At 50.5% G+C, this 23,732-nt stretch overlaps 2 protein-coding genes and 1 long non-coding RNA gene across 4 annotated transcripts; 2 read left to right on the top strand and 1 right to left on the bottom strand.

Moving 5' to 3' along the window:
• The first annotated feature begins 1,365 nt into the window (after positions 1-1,365).
• Positions 1,366-4,061, top strand: LOC119823311 (glutathione S-transferase P-like). The gene is made up of 8 exons (XM_038343249.1): positions 1,366-1,479; positions 1,596-1,688; positions 1,791-1,826; positions 2,207-2,313; positions 2,425-2,512; positions 3,336-3,436; positions 3,544-3,651; positions 3,812-4,061. Coding segments are annotated over exons 2-8 (630 nt in total). The 5' UTR covers positions 1,366-1,479; positions 1,596-1,687; the 3' UTR covers positions 4,001-4,061.
• A 12,400-nt stretch (positions 4,062-16,461) lies between these two features.
• LOC119800590 lies at positions 16,462-18,822 on the bottom strand. Of its 2 annotated transcripts, none has more exons than XR_005283063.1 (2): positions 18,260-18,822; positions 16,462-17,311 (listed from the first exon to the last, which is right to left on the bottom strand). It is a non-coding gene; the product is annotated as an uncharacterized LOC119800590 (long non-coding RNA). The 2 variants fall into 2 exon arrangements; XR_005283064.1 differs by having other exon boundaries at positions 18,673-18,822.
• A 67-nt stretch (positions 18,823-18,889) lies between these two features.
• On the top strand, positions 18,890-22,610 carry LOC119817596 (glutathione S-transferase P-like). Its single transcript, XM_038334921.2, has 8 exons — positions 18,890-19,847; positions 20,002-20,193; positions 20,440-20,475; positions 20,686-20,792; positions 20,888-20,975; positions 21,256-21,359; positions 22,097-22,204; positions 22,356-22,610. The coding sequence occupies exons 1-8, from the start codon at positions 19,805-19,807 to the stop codon at positions 22,542-22,544; spliced, it is 867 nt and encodes a 288-aa protein (XP_038190849.1). The 5' UTR covers positions 18,890-19,804; the 3' UTR covers positions 22,545-22,610.
• Positions 22,611-23,732: the final 1,122 nt, after the last annotated feature.

The raw sequence follows: 23,732 nt of genomic DNA, 5'->3' as shown, positions 1-23,732 counted from the left end.
CCACCATTTGCTATTCTCCGTTGCTCGGTTTTGCAGTAATTTTGCTTATTTTTTACTTTATTGCTGTGGTGTGAGTGCACGCCATGCTGTACAGGCTGTGAGGATCAGAGGACCGACTCCTGGGAGTCTGCTCTCTTTCCACTGTGGCTTCCTGGAGTTGAACTCAGCGTCAGGCCGGGTGGCATGTCCCTGAGTTTTCACACTGACTTTGATTTATTATCTTTGAAAAGGTTGTTTAGGGCTGGAGAGATGGCTCAGAGGTTAAGAGCATTGCCTGCTCTTCCAAAGGTCCTGAGTTCAGTTCTCAGCAACCACATGGTGACTCACAACCATCTGTAATGAGGTCTGGTGCCCTCTTCTGGCCCTCAGGCATACACACAGACAGAATATTGTATACATAATAAATAAATAAATATTTTTTAAAAAGATTTTTTATTTCTGTGTGTGTGTGTGTGTGTGTGTGTGTGTGTGTGTGTGTGTGCAGGTGCCCTCAGGAGCTAGAGGCTTTAGATCCCATGGAGCTGGAGTTATTGGTGGTTGTGGTCTGCCTGGCATGGGTGCTGGGATCTGAATCCAGGTCCTCTGCAAGAGCAGTATGTGCTCTTCACCGTTGAACCAGTTCCTCAGCCCCTAATTCTGTTTTCTGAGACAGGGTCTCACTATGCAGCCCAGGCTGGTCTCACTTGATCTTCCTTCTTGGATCTCACAAGGGCAGGGTCCAGGTGTGCACTGCCATGGCCAGCCTCAAAGATATGTTTTATGTTAGAGAAGCTTATTTGGAAGTGACACATTCTGATTTTCTTCAACAAGGTACCAAAGAGAAAAAAAAACAATGGGCTTAAAAAGTGAGGTTCACCAGGTGGTGGTGGCGCAAGCCTTTAATTCCAGCACTTGGGAGGCAGAGGAAGGCAGATCTCCGTGAGTTTGAGGCCAGCCTGGTCTACAAGAGTTAGTTTCAGGACAGGCTCCAAAGCTACAGAGAAACCCTGTCTCGAAAAACTAACTCTCCCCCCCAAAAAAGTAAGGTTCCCAGAAACTGGCCAGACCAAGGCTGCGGTGGTTTAAACCCTGTTTCCCGGCTGTGTGGCCTTGAGCACAGCACTTCAGCTCTGTTTCAGTTTCTGTCTCTAGAAGGGGGAACCGAGCTAGTCTTGAGGATGTGATCCCTATAAGTCTTTTTTCTGTTACAGTGTCACCAAGACAGGAGCGGATAGTGGATTTCTGAACATTTCCTTATTCTTTTCTTTTCTTGAGAAGACAGAAGCTCTGGCTGGCTTGGCACTCACAGAGATCCACCTGACCCCTAACGCTGGGATTAAAGGTGTGCCCACCACCGCCCAGCTACATTGCCTTATTCTTACAGCAAGCATTTATTGAGCAGTTACTATATATATGCTGTTGGCTGGAGACCTTCATGCGTGCAAGGCATTGTCCAAGCTCCTGAGTACACGAAGAACCGTGCGTTTTGAGCGTGTTAAGGTGTGAGGCTTAGCACGCGTGCCTCTTGCAAAGCCCCAGTACAATCCCCGCCCCACCTCACCTAACCTTAGCCTAGAGCCTAGTGTACTGAACTCAGAGACTTGGTATATTCCTAGGGCGGTCTGAGGAGGCGGAGCCTCGCTGTAAATATAAGGCCCGGTTCACTCCTGTCTTGCTGCTGAGCTTGCACCTCACCTCATCACCCACAAGTAAGTAGGAGCTGGGCGGTGAGGGCGGCGCCTGGGCACAGTTGGCACCCCACCTCCAAACCCCATGAGGTCTTCCTTCATTGTGTTTTTTATCTCTCCTAGTGCCGCCTTACACCATCGTCTATTTCCCCTCCCGAGGTGTGGCCTCAGCGCTTTCAAGATGAAGGGCCCAAGCTGTAGTCCTCGGCTCGCTCCTGTGGCTCCGCACCGTCGAGCCTGGGGGCGTGGCCAAGGCCGTGTTGGGGCGGGACTACAAGCTGGGGTTGGTGGGGCCAGGACAGCCCTGGCAGCAACCTTAGGCAGCCGCATTTTGCCACGCTTCCCTTCCTAGGACGTTGTGGGTGAAGATGGGTCCCCGCTCTCAATGATACTATTAGGGCTTGGCCTCTACTACATTTCTCCCCTCCCAACGAGGCTCCAAAGCTAGTGTTTCAGTTCCGTTCCCGTGTCTGCTTCCCACTCTTCCAAACTCCCAGCCCTTCACTGTTCCTCAGTTCCTGTCTTGTACCCCAACACAGGGCGCTGCGAGGTTATGCGCATGCTGCTAGCCGACCAGGGTCAGATCTGGACGGAGGAAGTGGTGACTACGGACGCCTGGGGGCAGGGGACACTCAAGGCTTCATGTGTGAGCTCCTACACTTCAGTGGGGCTGGGGTTGGGGCGCAGCCTTAGCGTGCTGTGACTAGGGTTGGGGGCAGCCAGAGTCAGCACCTCTTACAGAGCTGTCTTCTCCCAGCTGTTTGGCCAGCTCCCCAAGTTCCAGGATGGAGACCTCACCCTGTACCAATCGAATGCCATCCTGCGGCACCTGGGCCGCACCTTCGGTGAGTTCTGAAGCGCAGCATCTGTCAAATGCCCTGGGGCTTCGAGCTGCCTCACCTGCAGCAACCAATGTCTCACCTGGATAGAGGGCAAGAGGGTTGCCCTAGAGGAAGGTTGCAGGCCCAGGTTCCAGAAGGCGCCTAGGTGTGTTAGGGGGCTGTCTGCACAGACAGGGGCTGTGAGTTTCCGTGAAACTTGTATCATTTTTCCTAGATGACCCCTCATAAGAGGCGGGCCACCAGTTTCTATGTGTGACAACGCAGTGGGGCTAGAGATTTCTTAGTAGGCTTTTCTGTCCATTTCTTCCTCGCCTGGCCATACCTGAGTCAGGGAAACCCATGACCACAGTGAGGAGGCCTCAGCCTGATTGAAGAATGACAGGAAGGAAGCTGAGGCAACTCTTCTCTGTGGGCCTACTTAGGAAAGGGGGTGCCTGGAGTTCCATAACTTCTGCAGGGCCTAGAGAGCAGACCGAGGCCTTGAGCTGGGGCCTGCCACTTCGTCTGCCTTGAGCATCTCAGGATGTATATGGATAGCGGTCTTCATACTTCACTCTGTCTAGGCCCCTAGACCGCCTGTTCTAGGGGAGGGACAAACCAGAGTCTTTGCCTTCCCTTGGTGTGACAGACCCAGTGACAGGTGCGGCCCAGAAAACAGGCCTGGGTTTCAGTTGGTTGTGGCCTTGGGCTGACTGACCCTTGTGAAGGTGGTGTGGCTGACATAGGCAGGGAAGATCTCCAAAGCAAAGCTACAGAGTAGGGTCCTGATGGCCCAGGCTGAGGTCTGAGTCCAGAGCCTGAGCCTGCTGCCTGCTTCCTGACCTAGGGCTCTACGGCAAAGACCAGCAAGAGGCAGCTCTGGTGGACATGGTCAATGACGGACTGGAAGACCTCATCAGGCATATTGGCCAGGTTCTCCGTAAATATGTATGTAGGGCTACAGGCTAGTGCCCAGTAGGGTGCTCAGGAAAGGGAGATCACCTTGGGCAGTCTGGCCGCACATCCCCAGCTGAGGCCATCATTTCTGCCCACAGGAGGAGGGCAAAGCCCAGTATCTGAAGGAACTTCCGGGACACCTGAAACCATTTGAAACTCTGCTGGCCCAGAACAACGGTGGCCAGTCCTTCATTGTGGGTGACCAGGTGAGCACTGGGTCAGGCCTTTCCCACTCTACCCCTTTCTCTTAACTGAGGCCAAGTTGCCTGATACAGCGGTGGAGGCGGGAAGCGGCCAGCGTTTGGCTTCATGGAGCTTCTCCCTCTGGCCTCAACTCAAGCCCTGCCATATACCCTCGTCCCATAGATTTCCTTTGCTGACTACCGACTGCTAGACTTGCTGTTGAACCATGAACTCCTGTTCCCTGGCTACTTGGATGACTTCCCCCTGCTCTCGGCCTATGTGGCACGCCTCAGAGCCCGACCCAAACTCAAAGCCTTCCTGGACTCCCCTGAGCATGTGAACCGCCCCATTTCTGCTCGCCTAAAGATATGAGCCCACCTGTCTCCCCCAACCCCTACCCATGGACCAATAAAAACAATGGCAGAAACCAGTAGTGGTGGCACATAGTGCCCCTTTCTTCCCAGCACCCAGGAGGCAGAGGCAGGCAGATCTCCGAGTTCAAGACCAGCTTGGTCTACAGAGTTAAAGGACATTCAGGCTACACAGAGAAACCTTGTCTCAAAAAACTTAGAAAAAGAAAGAGAAAAACAATAGTAGGAAGCTGTATTGTGGTCCTTAGGGGTAGGTGTGAGGATACTGGTGACCTTCAGCAGGGTTGATACCTAGGCTACTCAGGCCCAGAGCAGCCAGGGAAGAAGGCCTTTGGGGCTCCAAGCCCTCAGGTCCCAGTGGAGGGCTTCCTGCTGGGAGGTGGTTGACCTTCAAGCCCAGAGTTCCTTCAGCTGAGAAAAAAGACAGCCAGTTAGCGATAGCCTAAGGGTATCGGCTAGTTGCTATCCCAGTCGGTGAGACTCTTACCCTCAGGGCTGACACACATACTTGGGTATATCACGAGTGCATTCGGAGGACTGTTGGATGTTCCTATCCTGCGTAAAGGCAATGTGCAGGTCTCCGGTGCAAGGGTCCCAGGCAGGCCAAGGTCTCCCAGCTGATTTGAAATTGGGGACATTTGGAGACTAGTGACTGGATCTTTGCCTGATGGGGGGTGAGGCATACTTTTGCACACAGGTGGAAAAACACTGGCCAGCTGCTGCTTGGGATGGAGCAGAAAGGGTAGATTCAAGGGGACGGCCTCATTCCACAAAAAAGTTTGTCCTTTCCAGGATTGAGAGGGCTGGGAAACAAGAGGGCTCTGGGCTCAGCCTGAGGGTGAGGTCTCCAACCTGAGATCAGGGATCAGCTCAGGGAGTAGGTTTAACCCAGGGGCCAGGGCTCACCGTGAAAGAGCAGGTCTTAGGACTGGAATCAGGATTCAGATCAGGGATCAGGACTTAGTCCAGGGATTAGAGTTCAGACCTGGGATCAGGGCTTAGCTCAGGGATGAGGGTTCAGTCCTGGGATCAGAGTTTAGCCATTGTCTTGCACTCCTCAGCTACATCATGAAGGCAGGACATCTATGGGAATTTTCTACCATCTCTCCCAGGGTTACCTCCACAGCCACTTGTCCTGAGGACTCTATACCCCCAAGGGCACTGGGCTAGATGGCAGCCATTCCTGCCTTGTCCTGAAGACTCTCTATACCCTGGGGGCACTCCAGCTAGACAGCAGCCACTCCTGCCTTGTCTTGAGGACTCTCTATAGCCTGGGGGCACTCCGGCTAGACAGCAGCCACACCCACCTTGTCCTGAGGACTCTCTACCCTGAGGGCATGCCGGCTAGACTCTCTCCTGCAGCTCTCACCTGTACGTGGACCCTTGGAAATGTAGCCTTAGCCGCCCCTCTCTGAGTGTTTTCTCTCTCACATTGAGGCCAGAGCTGGAATTTGCACCCAGGCAGGTGGCCACTAAGCCTGCATTCCTTTCCCAACAGCCCCAGAGACTACTTTTGCGAATGTTCTCTGGACAAGTGCAGTGGCTATTTAAAACATTCATGGTAGTTACATTTTAAATACGCAGGCTGAAGTCAAGCGGTAGAAATTTTGGGTCACGTCCAAACCCCGGCAGCCTGGATGTTTGCATCTGGGCTTGAAAGGCTGCACATTGGTTCTATAAAACTGGGGGATAAAGTTGGGGTGAGCTCCAGCCACAAGCCTCTTCTCATGCTACCCATGGACATTCCAATCCCCCAAACTGCCTAGTGCTTCTCTGTTTGGCAGCAAACACCCCCTATCAGCTTTGGACAGAGGCCAGAGGGAGGAGCTCGGCTTTGCATGCCTGCATGGTTATTTCCTGTTACAAGACAGAAATGTGGCCCTGGATCCATGGGCGCAAGCTTTGTTGCTTCCATTCGACTTGGTTCTGTCCTGGTCCTGGTTCTCAGCAGGAGAGAAAATGACAAGAAGACTTTTGCTCCTGGGATTGCTTTGATCTTAAAAGTGTGGTGACCACCTGATGTAGTGGCCTCTCCCAGGTTCAGGTCCGATAGTCTTAGGCCTTCCCACAGATCTGCCTAAGCTGTTTTTGTGGAAAGTTACCATTTTGCAAGTTTGAAGCAATGCTTTTTCCTGCTGTTCCAAAAATAGGGCGAGCATGACCTTTGCCTCATAAACTTGGCCACGGGAACAGCTGCACTCACATTTGGGATGGCTGCCCAGTTCCATCCTGGCAACCGCCGGGCAGCTCTTCTCTCTGCTGCACGTGAGTCCCCAGTATCTCCTCCTGTGCTGGGCCTTGCCCTCTAGATGCAGGATTAACATGGGACCTGCAGTTAGCTAATCACAGAGCCCCAGCTCTGGCTGTAGGGATGGGTGCAGAGGTGAGCTCCCAAGGCACAGAACTGAGCCTTTCTGGGTCATCTCTGACCGGCTACCCCACCTCCCTGGCACAGTTGGTCGGAGGCCAGGACCACCCCCACTGTGCCCCTTACTTCACCTCCTCTGCATGGAGCCTCCTCTGAGGTGGGGGTGGGTTGGAGTTGGGGCTTCATTCTGGTCACTTAAATAGACACCTCTATCCTTGCTGCTCTCCTTCTTGCCCTCCCTGCCCTCTTCTTCCTCTTGTTGTCTTCTTGCCTCTCTTCTCCATCCAAGTAGGATGGGAGAGACTTTAGGTTCTTGGCTCCAGGCTTGAGATGCTAACTTCACCCCATTCTTCTCCTGGGTGGTGGTGTGAAACACAAACGCTTCCCTTTGAAAATACAATTTGTGCCTGGCGGTGGTGGCACATACCTGTAATCCCAGAACTCAGGAGGCAGAAGCTGGCGGATCTCTGTGAGTTCAAGGACAGTCTGGTCTACACAGTGAGTTCCAGAACAGCCAGGGCTACACAGAGAAACCCTGTCTTGAAAAACAAACAAACAAACAAACAAACAAACAAACAAAGGGTGAGGACCTGAGTTCCATCCCCAGAACCCACGTAAAAGCTGACTGTAGCAGCCAGGTGCTTGAATTCCCAGCAACGGTGAGATAGGAGGATGAAAACCTGGTAGGTCCCTGGAGTTCACTGGCCTATTTAAAAAAAAAAGAATGTAAACAAACCATCATAGCTGAAGGAATTGTGTGTGCGTGTGTGTGTGCATGTGTGTCTAGTGCTAGGGATGGAGCCCAGAGTCTTACAACGCTAGAAAAGGACCGTCCTATGAGTGAAGACTGTATATCTTGTAATTGTGACCTCACAAAGTCAGAGACCACCAGGAGCTTACCAAGGAGCAGACGGATAAAATATCACTGGGAAAACCTGCATGTGGCATGGCCTCCCCTATCTACTTCCCCTCGATCCTTAAATAATGAGCGGTCTGTAAACAAGAGGGAGAAAGTGTGCTTATTGGCACCTCTCTTGGCTTTCTGTGTGGGGTCACTAGAAGTCATCATCAATTGGAAGACAGTGCTTCCTCACCACACCATAGGGTCAGGCTGTGTGTACTGACAAGTGTTGAGACAGGTCTACCGATGTAACCCAGGCTGGCCTTGAACTCCTGCCTCAACCTCACAGGTGGTGGGAAGACCACGTGGCATCCTCTACCACTGGCACTGTAAGCCCTAGAACCTGTCTCCTGGGAAGGGAACACTCAGAGGACACCTCCTCCCATCTCAGGGCTTGGGCTGTGGAAGAGAGGGACACTGGGTATGTAACCGTGAGGTGTCTGCCAGCCCATCCAGATGACCCCAGACAGTGGCTGAGTGAGGAGAGTGTCTAAGTGTTAGCTGCCATCTTCGGAAGGCTCTGCCCCTGAATCTGAATGTATCCCATTTATACAGAACCCAGTGTGTGAACGAGAAGGAACGGTGGGGCTGGGGAGGCAAATCAGTCAGTTTGCCACACAAGCACCAGGACCCGAGTCTGAGTGGGTACTGAGTCCCGGGATGTAGGAGGTTTTTTCTTTTGGACCACCAACTAGCTCCCAAATCACAGCACAAAGATTTCTTATTAGTTATAAATACTTGGCCTTATCTTATGTTTGTCTCTTATAACTTAACCTGTTTCTTTTCATCTATATTTTGCCTTGGGGCTTTTTACCTTTTTTCTTTCTATATATCTTACACTTCTGCTGTCTCCGAGTCTGGCGCCAGCTGCCTGGCTTCCGGCCCGGAGCGTGCATTCTTTTTCTAGTTCCCTCTGGAGCCTAGATCTCTCCTCCTTACTCCCCCTGCCTGCCAGCCCCGCCTATCCCTCTCCTGCCTAGCTATTGGCCGCATAGCTTTTTATTAGCTCAATCAGGTGCCTTAGGCAGGCAAGGTGAAACAGAACACATCTTTATATAATTAAACAAATGCAGCATAAACAAATGTAATACACCTTTGCCTAGTTAAAATGACGTTCCGCAATGCCAGTGTCCATATAGAATGCCAGTCACTGGGCACATATACTTCTCACCCCAGTGCTGAGAAGGCTGGGCCTGGAGGGTCCTGGAGCTCAGGGGCTACCTAGTCATCAAATCAGTAAGCTCCAGGCTCATGGAGAGTTCTGCCTCAAAAAATAAAAAAATAAGGTGGAAAACAACAGAAGTATCCTGCATCAACCCCTGCCTCCACACACAAGCCTGTGCATACAACACACACACACACACACACACACACACGATAGAGAATTAGAAAAGCTTGTTCTCTGAAGAACAAATGTTTTGTAGGCTTCTTTGGTCTTGATTTGTGAGGTTCCACTTCTTAAAAACATAAAAGGGTCACCAAGCGCAGCACAGTGACATTTGCTTATAATCATAGCAGTAGGGAGGTTGATGCAGGAGGATCATGAGTTTGAGGCCAGCTTGGACTATATACAGAGTTTAAGGCCAACTTGGATTACATGAGCCATACAAAAAGAAAAAAGAAAAGAGAAATTACATACAGAAAAACAAATAAAATATTAGGGTAAGAGCTCAGTGGTGGTTGCACACGCCTTTAATCCCAGCACTGGGGAGGCAGAGGCAGGCGGATCTCTGTGAGTTCAAGGCCAGCCTGGTCTACAGAGTGAGTTCCAGGACAGCCAGGGCCACAAAGGGAAACTCTGTCTTGAAAAATCAAAGTAATAATAATAATAATAATAATAATAATAATAATAAATAAATAAAATATTAGGGTGCATACTAGCTAAGCCATGCCTGTAGGAAAATGTTGAAAAGTTTCCATACCCCGATAAGCCTCTCTGCCGACGCAGCAATCCAAATCAGACCAAATCAAACCGAATTAGAAAAAGTCCAGGTTTAATGAATAAAATAGCTCCCAGATGATTTTCCAGTCCCCCAGAGAGGAGACAGGAAAGGAAGACTGGAAAACCATGTGTCTGTTTTTGGGGGGCGGGGGGAGCAGTTTAAGTACCATCTTGAGCATCTCTGAGATGCACAGGGTTTGGAGAGAGATGGGGAAGAGGGCTTGGGGTGGAGCTTCCACCAGAACATTCCTGACTCTTTGGGTATATGGATGTCAGGGGCCTGGGTGAAGCTTCCAGAAGCTTCCGTGCTATTATGGCAAATACCCTAGTTTCTCAAGGAGCCAATGTGATACAGAAGCTAAGGGCTTCAATCAGACCTCTGAGTCACAGAGTTTGTCTTCAGTCATTTGCTGATGATGTATTGTATGCCAGGCTCTGTGCTGAGCATTTTAGATATGTTGTGTTGTCTTATCCGTGTAGTTCAAGGTAACAGACCATGGGCAGGCCCGGTGCTGCTCTCTTACCTACTGTATTTCTTCACCTTTAACCTTAACCTCCCTCCCCCTTTCTCCCTTTCCCTCTGTCTCCCCTCTCCCCTCTTCTTCCTTTTTTTTTTTTTTTTTTTTTTTTAATGTAATTGTGATGCTAGCAAATGTTCTACTACAGGCTGATGCACCCGTGCCAAGGCGGAGACTGGACTTCCTGCCTTTCAGCACCGGAGTGGGGAGGTGGGGGATGGTCCAGCAGGCAGTGGAGGGGCCTGCGGCAGCAGATCTGAGGGATTTCCCTCAGCGTGGTTTCCATTCTCACTACCAGATGGCCAGCACTAGCTGTAGGCTCACAGCTCAACTCCATTTCCACACTCAGCTGCCCCAAGCCAGCACAGATCCCCAAGGGGAGGTCTCATCGACCACCCCAGCTTCAGACCCACTCCACCAATCACGAGCCTTGGGCCTCCTGGCTTTTTGTTTTTCGGACAGAGTCTCATTATGTGACCCTGACTGGTTAGAACTCGCCATGTAGATCAGGCTGGCCTCAGACTAACAGAGATCCATCTGCCTTTGTTCTTCTCGGTAGTGGGATTAAAAGCAAGTTTAGACCTCCTGCACCCTGATAAATTTACTACAAAACTGGGGGGTGCCAGTGAACTCCTCGGCAGGTTCATCGATTTGCTAAAATGGCTCACAGAACTCAGACAAAATTTCACTCTCATTTATGTAGTCGCCAAAAAAGGCATGACTCAGAAAAAGCAGGAAGAAGCGTTCCAAGGGGCAAGCTGTGGGAGGGACAGAGAGACACAGAATGCTCACGCCCTCTCCTGGGCAGAACGCAGGGAAGCACACTGGGGAACCTAGACTTTCCTTTGTCACCTGCCATGAGAGCCTGCAAGATGCAAGACTCTAAAAATAGAAACATGTTGGTAGCATGTTAGCATTCTTAAAAAAAAAAAAAAAAAGATTTCAGGAGAGCAGGTGAATCGAAGCAGCCCTCTGTCTCAGCCTCTGTATGCCAGCGCCCCCTGGTGGCAAACACTTTAACTCTTAGATCTGGGTTTCCAGGGGTTTACTCTTTGTTGAGAAAGTAATTTACTCTATATTACCGTTGTTTCCCAACAGCTCGGAGCGGTCTCTACTGATCTGCTTCACAGGCGAGCAATGTCCCCACCCCTTTTGCCTCTCTCCCAGGGAGTACAACCATATTTTCAGTTCCTCTAGTTTGGAAATGAGATTATTGTAACCACATTGCCCTCTTTTTATATAGAGTCTTGCTTCCTCTAATTGGGGGAGAAAAGCCCACCTCCAGGACAGCCAGGGCTACAAAGAGAAACCCTGTTTCAAACAAGAAACCCCAACAACTATGGGGTTTTTCCTGGGTGGTAAAACATGTTTGCAGTACCAGGATTTGGGAGGTTGAGACGGAAGTTAGTTCAAGGTCAGTCTGTGGTAATATGTCTCAGGGGAAGAAAAAGAACAATGTATCCAAAACAAACAACCATGCTATTAGTTAGAGTTCAGTGGGAGATTAATAATTTAGCAAGTCCAAGGCCCAGAGACTTAACTCACACACAAAAGCTAAAAATGGGGCTGGCAAGATGGTTTGGTTGGTAAGGGGGCTTGCAGACCAAGCTTGACAACCTGAGTTCAATCCCACAGCCCACAAGAAGTAGAGAGAACGGTCTCCACGAAGTGGAGACCTTCAGATTCTTCTGACCTTCAGATGTGTGCTGTGGCACTTGGTGCCCACAAACACACATCATACATATACAAACATACAATCAAAATAAAAAATTTTAAATTGAACAAACAAAACAAACTATGAAGCAGGAGAGACAGCATCGTGGTTAAAACAGCATATTGCCCCAGCAGAAGCCTGGTGGTTGGAGCCCAGCACCCGACTGGGGCAGCTCACAACCTCCTGAGCGCTAAGACATCTGATGCTAGCCTCTGAGCCCTGCTGTCAGGAAGCAGAGCAGATGGGTCTCTGTGAGTCCGGCCTACACAGTGAAGCCCTACCTCAAAAAACAGGATCTTCATTTCTGCTGCTGTAAACCACAGACTCCAGTTTCTAATTGTCTCCCTTGCAAAGGCCTGGGGAAGGCTCCTCCCTTTCCAGCTTCCATTCTCTGGCTTTTATTATTAATGTCTTTACAAAGTCGAGGTTGACGATGTGATCATCTAGTCTGTCGCTACCGTTGGGATTCTAAGCTGCGGTGAGTCTCACACAGCGCCAGTCACGGAGGAGACACCAGCGCTCACAGCCTTCACGGCACATTTTCACCCCCTTTCCTCTTCACCTGGAAACCGTGCCCTTGGCGGTGTCGAGTGAGACAAGCTTGAAGGAAGTGGAAATGCTTCCCCTGTTTTGTTTTGTTTGTTTGTTTTAACTTTTTACTATTTTGGCTTTTCGGGGGGGGGGGGGGGGCTGCCACCCAGTTCCCAAATAAATGCACATGGAGTCTTATTATTACTTATGAGTGTCAGGCCTTAGTGTGGCTAATTTCCACCAAGTTTTTCTTTTTCTTTTCTCTTTTTTTGGTTTTTTCAAGATAGAATTTCTCTGTGTGACAGTCCTAGCTGTCCTGGAACTAGCTCTGTGGACCAAGCTGGCCTTGAACTCACAGAGATTCACCTACCTTTGCCTCCCAAGTGCTGGGATTAAAGGCGTGCACCACCACCGCCTGGCCACCCATCTTTTCTTAATTTATTCCATCTTCCTTTTGCCTCTGGGATTTTGCCTTTCTCTATTCCTGTGTATCTTTTCTTTCTTTCTTTTTCTGTGTCTGGCTGGGTGTCTGTGTAGCTGGATGGCTGTGTGGCTGTGTGGCTGCGTGGCTGCGTGGCTGGGTACTGTGTGGCTGTGTAGCTGGGTGGCTGTGTAGCTGTGTGGCCGTGTGGCTGAGTGGCTGTGTAGCTGGGTGGCTGTGTGGCTGTGTAGCTGTGTGGCTGTGTAGCTGGGTGACTGTGTGGCTACGTAGCTGGGTGGCTGTGTAGCTGGGTGGCTGTGTGGCTGTGTGGCTGTGTGGCTGTGTAGCTGTGTGGCTGCGTGGCTGCGTGGCTGTGTGGCTAGGTGGCTGTGTAGCTGTGTGGCTGTGTAGCTGGGTGGCGGTGTAGCTGTGTGGCCGTGTGGCTGAGTGGCTGTGTAGCTGTGTAGCTGGGTGGCTGTGTGGCTGTGTAGCTGTGTGGCTGTGGAGTTGGGTGCTGTGTGGCTGGGTGGCTATGTAGCTGGGTGGCTGTGTGGCTGGGTGGCTGTGTGGCTGTGTGGCTGTGTAGCTGTGTGGCTGTGTAGCTGTGTGGCTGTGTAGCTGTGTGGCTGTGTGGCTGTGTAGCTGTGTGGCTGTGTAGCTGGGAGCTGTGTGGCTGTGTGGCTGGGTGGCTGTGTAGCTGTGTGGCTGTGTAGCTGTGTGGCTGTGTGGCTGTGTGGCTGTGTAGCTGTGTACCTGTGTGGCGGTGGCTGTGTGGTCGTGTGGCTGTGTGGCTGTGTGGCTGTGTAGCTGGGTGCTGTGTGGCTGGGTGGCTGTGTAGCTGAGTGGCTGGCCCTTTCTTTCCTCGCTCCTTGATCTCTCTTACTTCCTGATCCCTCTTTTTCTCCTTATATTTATTCTTTCTGCCTGCCAGCCCCTTTCTCCTGCCTTGCTATTGGCCGTTCCGCTCTTCATTAGAGCATCAGGTGTCTTAGACAGGCACAGTAACACAACTCCACAAGTTAAACATAAAATATAAAAGAATGCAACATGTCTTTGGATCATTAAACAAATATTCTACATCATAAGCAAATACAACACATCTTAAAATAATATTCCACAACACTTCCTTTTCTAGACTTCTATATCAAAGTCTAACTTGCACAGAATAAGAATCCAGAACCTGCTGGACGGTGGTGGCACACACCTTTAATCCTAGCATTCAGGAGGCAGAGGCAGGCGGATCTCTGTAAATTTGAGGATAGCTCGGTCTACGGAGCCAGTTCTAGGACAGGCTCCAAAGCTACACAGAGAAACCCTGTGGCCTATGAAAATGTGAGCGTTCAGCCAGCCCAGCAGAGTGCTCTTTGTGGTCCAGAACAGTGAAGTAGTATCCTCAGCTGCCTGACTGCCCTCTGAGCCTATTGCAGAGATATCTCTGTGGCTCCCACCCTGGCATGGACCCTGAGGTCAGTTCAGGGATGTTGAGGGGATGCTGGGCATTGCTCTGGGTCACTCCAAAGCAACGGTCCTGGTGAAACAAATGATACTGAAAGTTGCTCATGATTCAGTGTCTCAGAAAACTGGAGTTTGTATAAGGGGTCACCATGGTTTCCATACAAGGCAGACAGCAATTGCTTAATCCCTGGGAACAGCACGAAAGCTGTGAGGTCCATTATCCCTGCTGCTATTTAACCAAAGCAAACATCCCAGCACTTGGGAGGCAGAGGCAGGTGGATCTCTGTGAGTTTGAGGTCAGCCTGGTCTACAAGAGCTAGTTCCAGGACAGGCTCCAAAGCTACAGAGAAAAACCAACCAACCAAACAAACAAAAAACAAACAAACAAAGAAAGCTAGAGCTGGAGAGATGGCTCAATGGTTAAGAGCACTGGCTGCTCTTCCAGAGGTCCTGAGTTCAATTCCCAGCAACTACATGGTGGCTCACAACCATCTGTAATGAGATCTGGCGCCCTCTTCTGGCATGCGGGCATACATGGAGGCAGAATGTTGTATACATAATAAATAAATAAAACCTTAAAAAAAAACAGATAGCCATGTAAAAGACAAAGATGACCAGGATCCAACAAAAGTTTGTAGGGGCAGATGATGCCAAGGTCCACCACATGGCAGCCCTCACTTTCTTTGGTACCCTAGTATGCACTGAACTGCAGTAGGAAATTGCAGGGATAGGAGGGGCTGCAGGGGAAAGTGGAGTAAACAAAACATGAGCTGGAGCAAGGGCTTGCTGGTCAAAAGCACTGGATGCTCTTTCAGAGGACCTGGGTCCAGTTTCCAGCGCTACCATGGTGGGTTGGCAACAATATACAGATACAGTTCCAAGGAATCCAATGCCCACTTCTTATCCCAAGACCACCATCATCCATGTGGTGCACATACATGTATGTGGGGCAAAACACCGTGCGCATAAAATAAGATAAATCGATATTTTAAGAAAATTTTAAAATGTTGGAGGTTGTTGATAAGACATACTTCTTAGAGATAAATGGTTGGTTTGAACCTGTGTGTCTGTGCATACAGGTGTATGTGTGTGTGTGTGTGTGTGTGTATATGTGTGTGTGTGAGAGAGAGAGGGAGAGAGAGAGAGACAGAGAGAGAGGGAGGGAGGGAAGGAGGGAGGGAGGGAGAGAGAGAGAGAGAGAGAGAGAGAGAGAGAGTGTTTTACTTAGTCCTTACTACTGCCAGGGTTGGGGAAGGGCTGTCCTTGTCACCCACACTGATCTAAGGCAGCTGCAGGCATTCCCAGTCAGCGGGCTGGCTGCAGAGGCACTAGGGGAGGACCTCACATTCTGCTTGGGGAGTGACAAGGGAGATTGGTTGTCACGGCATTTCCCTGGAATTCAGCTCCTTCCTTCTTGAAGCCACAGGCTGGCAAGTTTGGCAACTAAAACCGGAGTTTTAGTAAGTCATAGTTTGGCAAAGAAAAACAGCATAGACTCATCAAGTCCACCAGGGGCACAGGCTCCCAAGTCCTGGCTGATGGCTCAGCCTTCTGCAGAACCACATACACCCAGAGAACAAACATTCTAGAAACACGGAAGTACAAAGGGGATAGTTATTAATGCAAAATAGAAGGAATAATCAATGCAAAACTAAGAGTTGAAGCACCAGCAAGATGGCTCAACAGATAGACCTGCTGCCAAGCCTGACCACCTGCAGATGCCCGGAACCCACATGGTAGAAGGAGAGAACTGATTCCTGCAAGCTGTCCTCTGACCTCCTCATGCGTGCTGTGGCACCCCCTCTCACAACACAGCAAGTAAATAAATAATAACTTTTTCAGAGTTGAAAGTGAATAATGGAATCATTTGTCATATAAAACTGATGGCTAAAAAACTGGTTGCAATAAGAGGTGATTATAGTTCTAGCTACATGAGAAGCTGAGGCAGGAGGATGGCTAGAGCCCAGGAGCCAAAGGCAATCCTAAGCAACATCCTGAGACCCTGTCTTAAATAGAGATCAGTAGAGCTGAACCTCTGCAGAACGTTTGCCTAGTATGCACAAAGTCCTGAGTTCTATCCCCAGCACCATAGAAACTGCGGTGCTACATCCTGCATTCCCAGCACAAGGGAGGCAAAAGCAGGACGATCAGAGGGTCAAGGTTGTGCTCCTCCACACAGAGAGTTTGAGCCTGTTGTAGAGTGGACATGGCCAATAAATAGCTTTCAAAAGATCTTAAACCGCAGAATAAGATGGTGAGTGACAGATGAGGAAGAGACTGTCAGAAAAGATAAACCAGACAATGTTATATGTTTCATACGTGGTAGCTAGAACATAGCCCAGCATTGACTTTGGCCTCTGTTGTAGGGCAGGTGTGCCCCACCATGCCTGGTTCAGAAATCTCCCTTTCTCTTAGATTAGGCAGACTTCTCCAATCTGACAAACTATGGCAGTTGTCATGCATGGTGGCTCATGCCTAAAATCCCAGCATGTGGAAGCTTGAGACAGGAGGATTACAGAAAATTCCAAACAAGCCTACCCTACATTGAGACCTTGTCTCAAAAACAAAACTTCAGAAACAAAGTGACAGTAGCAAGAAGCCCACAACTGATACACTTTTTAAAATGTTTGTTTTTATTAATTATGTCTCCTAATGCAGGGTTTTTTATCTGGTCTGGACAGCTAGCCTAGTCTCTTCCACCCTCCAGTCCTGGGTCTTACAGTTCCTTAAAGTCACTAGAAGGGGACCCGGGAATCCCCTCAGGGGCCTACCCTTCCCACTTCCAGAGACCTTCAGTGGGCTGAGAGGCCCCAGGTGCTGCAGCCTCTCTGGTGGGGACCCAGAAATGTGAGATCTTTCTGGAATAAGCACTCCAATACCAGTAAGAGTGGAAGAAAGGAGATCCAGACTGAAACCAGGATGGCTCATAGAAGGCTTTGATTCCTTGTCCAGTTTGTATTTCCATTTTATACTCTGAAAGCACAAGGTGGGACTGACAGGCAAGCAAGATTTTGCAGAATCAAAGGCAGATTGTTAGGTTGTTAAGGGCAACAGCCCATTGTCTCAGCTATTTCTCCGTGTTCTTTAGCTATTTAAATGTGTTCTTCATGCGTGACTCGGCCATTTTTGTACTAGTTGGAGCACACTCACACTGCTGTTTATTTAGCCAAGATGCAGCCACACAGAGTGACTGGATCCATTCTCTCCATGAGTTCAAGCGCGCTTCATCCTGCAAATGAATGAACTGTAGCAATCGAGTCAACTCACTATGATTCAGCAAGAAAACTATCATGTCCGCACAAGCCCCATCCCTTTGCCGGGTGAGGCTCACCCACCTCCAGCCCCTGGCCATCCTTCACCTGTTCCCTCCTGTGAGTTTCAGCTTTTTCTCAGTGTCGTGGACATGAGACTGCAGTTTGTGGAATTGGAGTTCACCTCTCTTTGGGATCTGATTTGTTCCTGCTGGAGAGGATGTAGGAATTCCTTCCACACTGTTGGTGGAAACAGAATTCTCTGCCCTCCACAGCATCTTAGGAAATTATTTTAAACAACGCCTCGGTATATAGATCAGGTTCCTTTGAAGTCACAATCCTCCTGCCTCAGCCTCCAGAGTGCTGGGATTCTAGACATGTACCATCATGCTCAGCTCAGCTCAATTTTCTTTTTGCATGTGTATATGGTATCCATGTACGTGTGCATTTGCATGTGTGTAAACCATGTGTGTGTTTGCATGTGTGTGGTACCTATGTGTGTGTGTTTGCTTGTGTGTGTGGTACCCGTGTGTGTGTGTGTTTGTATGTGTGTGTGATACCCATGTGTGTGTGTTTGTATGTGTGTGTGGTACCCATGTGTATGCATTTGCATGTATATGTGGTACCCATGTGTGTGTGTTTGTATGTGTGGTATCTATGTATGTGTGTTTGCATGTGTGGCACCTATGTATGTGTGTTTGCATGTGTGTGTTACCTATATGTGTATTTGCATGTATGTATGGTACCTATGTGTATGTGTTTGTGTGTGTGTGCAGTACCCATATGTGTACGTTTGCATGTGTATGGATGCATGTGCACATGTGTGTAGAAGTCTGAAACTGACACCAGGCACCATCCTCAATTGCTCTTTGCTTTTTTTATATTGAGGCAGAGTCCCCTGATAAACTAAAGTCCACCAGTTCCAGCTAGTCTAACTTGCTAGTTGGGATTCCCGTCTCTGTCTCTCAGGTGATGGGATTACAGTCAAAAATCTACACTTACAGCTATACATAAAGTCCCCTAGCTCTCTGGCCAAATTATCTGAACAAGGCAGTAACCCAAAGCACATTGAGCTGTGTGAGAGAGTACAGGGATCCCCTCTCTTCATTAATACCCACCAACCCCTTTGAGACCAGAAGCAAAAGGTTTAGTGACATACCTGTAATCCCAGCGCTTGGAAGCTGAGGCAGAGGAGTTGCTACAAGTTCAAGGCCTGTCTATGTGATCTTAATAGTGAATTCAAGGCCTGTCAGGACTTCTCGAGTTTTGTTAGATAAATAAATAAATGTAAAAGTAAAAAAAAATCAATAAGCGATTAACATGTAGAATAAAAGAAGACCTCATGCTTAGAAAGAGAGCAGCAGCTTCAAGGAACGAAGCCCAAGATTAGGAAAACGCAATTTCCACAAGGGGAGGGAAAAAAACCCAGAAAGAACACAGTAAAGGCCCGAATCCTCAGTAATGAAAAGTGGGGCCTGAGTGAGCTCTGAATGGAATGAGGTTTGGATTGGCACACATAGTTCTTCCGGAGGGCCACCTGGTTCTACTTATGCAAATCAAGTGTCCACATACCTTGGGACCAGTACTTCCACCCAGGAGGCATCCCAGACACAGCCAGGAAGTGAGAGTGGAGTAGATGAACGCTCGCAAGAACGAAAGGGCTCGGACCTGTGTCCAGTATGGAGCAGGAATCCAGGAAACCTTAACAGCCCCATACACGAGTCTGCGCACTACTGAACGGGCAGAAAGGCCCAGGGTTCTGTGGGAAGAGGGAGGGACTGGCCAATATTTTGGGTCCACAGGACACAGGGACAGAGCCAGGGCTGAGAAATGCTTCTACCAGTTCAGTCCAAAATGAGAAGCTTATTCGGGTTCCTTTGAAGCAACCAGAGCGGGAGAAATGAGGGGACAGACTCCAACTGGGACGGTGGCAGACAGGGTTGGGGAGGAAAAAGTGAGACAGACATGGCCACCGACTTACATTGCAACTTATACCGGGAGACACTGAGGAGAGAGAAGCCAGTCAGGCAGGGAGCTTGAAGAAAGCCGCAGCGCCGACTCCCCCCCACCGCCCCCCCTTTCCGACCCCCGGGAAAGGCCGAAGGCAGAGGAGGGGGTCTCTGCTGCAGCCAGCCCAAGGGCATTCATTCTCTCTCTCTCTCTCTCTCTCTCTCTCTCTCTCTCTCTCTCTCTCTCTCTCTCTCTCTCTGTTCCCTCACACTCTTGGATGTGTTAAACAGTGAGGTTGTGTGTGCGGTAGCCTTTGGAGACACGTTTCTTTTGTTAAGATTTATTTTTTGAAATCCTGTGTTTGTGCGCGTGAGTGCAGAGTCGGAGGAAGATAAAGGCGTCAGATCCCTCTGGTCCTGGAGTTCCAGACAGTTGTGAGCCACCTCATGAGGGTTCTGGGAAGTGAACCTGGGTCCTCTGCAAGCGTTGAAAGTGTGCTTAACTTCGGAGCCATCTCTCCAGAGCCAGCAGTTAATTTGGAAGATCTGAAGAAGTCGCGCAGAAAGTAGAGGAAGTGTCCACTGTGAAGGTTTTTTGACATAAAACTGCAACTTTGTCTCTTCGCTTGGTTTTTTTGTTTGTTTGTTTTGTTTTTTGTTTTTTCCCCCTCTCTCTCTTTTTGAAACTCCTCAGGTTCCTGGCATAGAGGATCCAGGACTGCAGTGGCTACTTCTGGGGAAGGTCAGATGGTCAAATGAAGCTCTTTGGGCGGGAGAAAGAAGGGGTTAATGAATTAGGTTAGTCACTGGCAGGCTCTGCGGGAAGAGTTTGGTGGATGGGGACAAGCGGAAGGGGGACAGGGGTCCAGTACAAAGTGGAAGGGAGCTGGTCACACCCTTCTCTAAGCAGGACCTAATTTTGACCCAAAAATGAACCCAGCATGTGCTTTAGACTCAGGTTCAGCTCGTGAGTGTCCCAGGCAGGAGGCACCAGCGGAACTCCGCAACCCCCCTTTTCCCTCCACCGTGGTGACTCAGCATCCGGGGCGGGGCGCGGTGCCCCTTATAAGGCGAGCGTCCCTGAGGCCTGGTCCGGTACCATCGGTGCAGCTCGGAATTCGTCTACGCCGCAGCGCAGCAGCCAGTGAGTACACGCTGCCCGGCTTCTGCAGACTACCAGCATGCAGCTGGTCCTGGTCTGGGCTCCCTCGGGATTCAGAGCTCCCTGCACCAGCAGCTGCACCCAGAGCCGGGCGAGGGGAGACTTTCAGGAGGTTTTGGGAGGCCCAGAGCAGGGAGGGGACCCGGAAGGTGGGGCAAGAGGGTGCACCACTCTGAACCCTAGTCACCCCGCTTCTCCCAACTAACATCCTTCTCCTGTGATCCCCAGTGCCGCCGTACACCATTGTCTACTTCCCAGTTCGAGGTAGGAACAAGGGACTGCAGGAAGGGGAGGGGAGGGACTGCGGACTGCAGCCCACCGTTCCCATCCACCCTGGGGAAACTCCAGTTCATCTTTGACCCTTCTGGTTACAAGACTGTGCTTCCTTCACCATACCCAGGCCCGCCCCGCACGTTGCTTGAGGCTGGGTCTATACACTGTCCCCAAAACCTTGCTTGCCCTGACTCTTTACAGGGCGCTGTGAGGCCATGCGCATGCTACTGGCTGACCAGGACCAGAGCTGGAAGGAGGAGGTGGTGTCCATAGATACTTGGATGAAAGGCTTGCTCAAGTCCTCCTGTGTGAGTGGCACACCTGGCGGAGGGCCAGAGGTGGGGCTTTAGGAGGGCTGAAACTGGGAGACCGCAGACTCACCAAGTGTTGCCCCCTCCCCCAGCTGTATGGGCAGCTCCCCAAGTTTCAGGATGGAGACCTTACCCTGTACCAATCTAATGCCATCTTGAGGCACCTGGGCCGATCCCTTGGTAAGTCCTGAACCTCAGGTGGTCCAGCCAGTGGGCAGGGTGTGGTGGGGGCATCGGTTGTGGTTTCAAGGTGTCTGCCCTCCCAGCCACTCCCATTTTATTCCAGATTAGACAGCAAAGCAGGGACACACAAAGATTATGTTTGTTCAAGCTGCAACTGTGGTCGGCCTGCCCTCACTTCCTGTTGCCTCTTAGACTGGGACCTGCAGACAGCCTGGGGGAAGGGGGCTGAGGTGGGGAAATCAGATGTCAGTCAAGTGCTGTCTTTTCCAACCTGCAGGGCTTTATGGGAAAGATCAGAAGGAGGCTGCCCTGGTGGATATGGTGAATGACGGGGTGGAAGACCTTCGCCTGAAATACATCACTCTCATCTACACCAAATATGTGAGCCTGGACCCCTCCCCCACACCGCGGGTGGTGCACAAGCAAAGGGGCTTTTTGCGCTTTTGGCTCCATCCTGTCTGTCCCCCTGCCAGGCTGGGTCAGGCAGGGCAGATTGAAGAGGACCAATAGACAGCTTCAGGAGCGGGAAGGGCTGGTGGTGGCAGATAGTAAGAGTATGTGTGACCACAGTGTGTGGGTGTGTGCATAGGGGCAGCAGGCCAGGTCCTAAAGCCCTGGGACTAGATTGAACCTGGGTGAGGGGGAGCGGTGTTGAAGAGTCTGTCTGTGGGATGGGTCTAAAGGTGAAGCACGGAATGATCCTCAGAGGTGTCTGCTGGAGAGTTTTACAATAATAAAGATAATAGATCTTGGATGGGAGAGTTAGCACAACCCACAACAGGCCTCAGCAGGAGGGTTACTCCAAACAAGTTCAAGGCCAAGCCTGCTCTGCTACCTGAGTTGTCCAGGCCAGCCTAGGGTAGAGAGGGAAATCTTAGCAGGAATGGGAAAGAATTAGCAGCTGAAGTGAGACCAGGTCATAGCCTGGGTGTAGGGAGCAGGCAGAGGGGTGGCTAGGCTGTCTCCAGGCAACCCAAGAGGTCGTTAATGACAGGGGCATCCCTGGGGGTGGGGTCTATTGAGAAAGGGTAGCATTCATTACAGGGCAGCAGGATTCCAGTGCCCACTGCCCTGGGAGGGTGGGAGGATGGTACAGCTTTGGGGGGTCTCCCTGGCAGGAGGAAGGGAAGGATGACTATGTGAAGGCCCTGCCTGGACACCTGAAACCTTTCGAGACCCTGCTGTCCCAGAACCAAGGAGGCAAAGCCTTCATTGTGGGTGACCAGGTGAGCAGCTCCTTCATTGCCTTATAGATAAAGCCAGTTGTAAAATGGAGCGGAACCACTGGAGGATGGGTGGGGTGGGGTGGGTCAGCTCTCTGCTCCCCAGCCCCAGCCTGCTCCCACCTGTTAATATCTAAACCCTCCACCCTTTCAGATCTCCTTTGCCGATTACAACTTGCTAGATCTGCTGCTGATCCACCAGGTCCTGGCCCCTGGCTGCCTGGACAACTTCCCCCTACTCAATGCCTATGTGGCACGCCTCAGTTCCCGGCCCAAGATCAAGGCCTTCCTGTCCTCCCCTGACCATGTGAACCGTCCCATCAATGGCAACGGCAAGCAGTAATGTCCAGGAGAGACCGGAGCTGCCTGTCCTCCTTTCCCCAGCACTAATAAAGTTTGTAAGACAGAAGAGGTGCTGCAGGTGCTGTTTCCTGGACAGGGGACTCTGGAACCATCACAGTTAGACTGGGAAAGGGCAGAGGACCAGGAAGCTTGCACCCTAGGGTGGGACCAGGGCATATTCCTGCATAATGTTTGCTGATCTTTTGAAACAAGAAAAAGGGAAAAAAGAAATAGGAGGAGGGATAATGTAACCTGTAGTGAGGAGAGCCTCGTGCTGATTCACCAGTCAGTCCCAGGAACAGGCAACAGAGTCCCTGACTGCAAGCCAGAGTCAATTCCCTGGCCTGGGACAGGCTGAGGCATGTGACCCTCAGACTGGCCAGGGTGTGGTCACAGACTCTGCAGAGGGACTCTGCTTGGCATGCTGGTGATGCATGAGTTTTGTTGCATTCTACACATATTTACAAGCCAAGATGTGTTAGCAAGCATTCTCAGGCTAAGTCAGAGACCAAGGAGAAGGTCAACTTGATCTCCAAACACTTCGAACCTGTTAGCGGTTTTTGTTTGTTTCTACTAGGCCTGACAGTCTTAGCAGGAACAGGGCCCAGTGTGGTAGCCCGTACCAGTAGTCACAACTCAGAGGCAAGATAACCTTGAGTTAAAGGCCACCTGGGCTACAGTGAGCCCCCGACTCAAACGGGTCAGTGTGTTCATGTGTGTACTCATGCACGTGTAGAGGCAGGTGGGGAAGGTGAGTAACCTGCTCTGCGGTTCTCCGCCTTCTCATGAGACAGGATCTCTCTAAAATAAAGCTCAGCTGGCAGCCAGCAAACCCCGTCTCTGCCACCCTCCCCACCCTGCACTGCAGTTACTGGGGATTCAGACTCAGATCCTCATGTTCAGCAAGTGTTCTCATCCACGCAGCCATCTCCCCGGCTCTGGTACTGTTCTCCTGTATCCCAGAAGGCTTCGAGCTCTGTGTAACCAGGACTGACTTAAGCTCCCAGGCTCCTGCCTCCACTTCCCAGTGCTGTGATTACAGGTGTGGACCCCTGTGCTCAGACTGTGCAGATTTCCCTTGGCCTCAGCATTCTGTACTTGGTGATAAAAAGGACATTTTCTCCTTTTTAGTCTTTGTTGTTGCTGTAACATAACAACCAAAGGATAGGTACTTTGGAGATTGGCGCCA

This window comes from Arvicola amphibius, chromosome 1, assembly GCF_903992535.2.
Source record: "Arvicola amphibius chromosome 1, mArvAmp1.2, whole genome shotgun sequence".
Classification (NCBI taxonomy): Eukaryota; Metazoa; Chordata; class Mammalia; order Rodentia; family Cricetidae; genus Arvicola; species Arvicola amphibius.
This window is presented reverse-complemented; position numbering and strand designations above follow the sequence as displayed.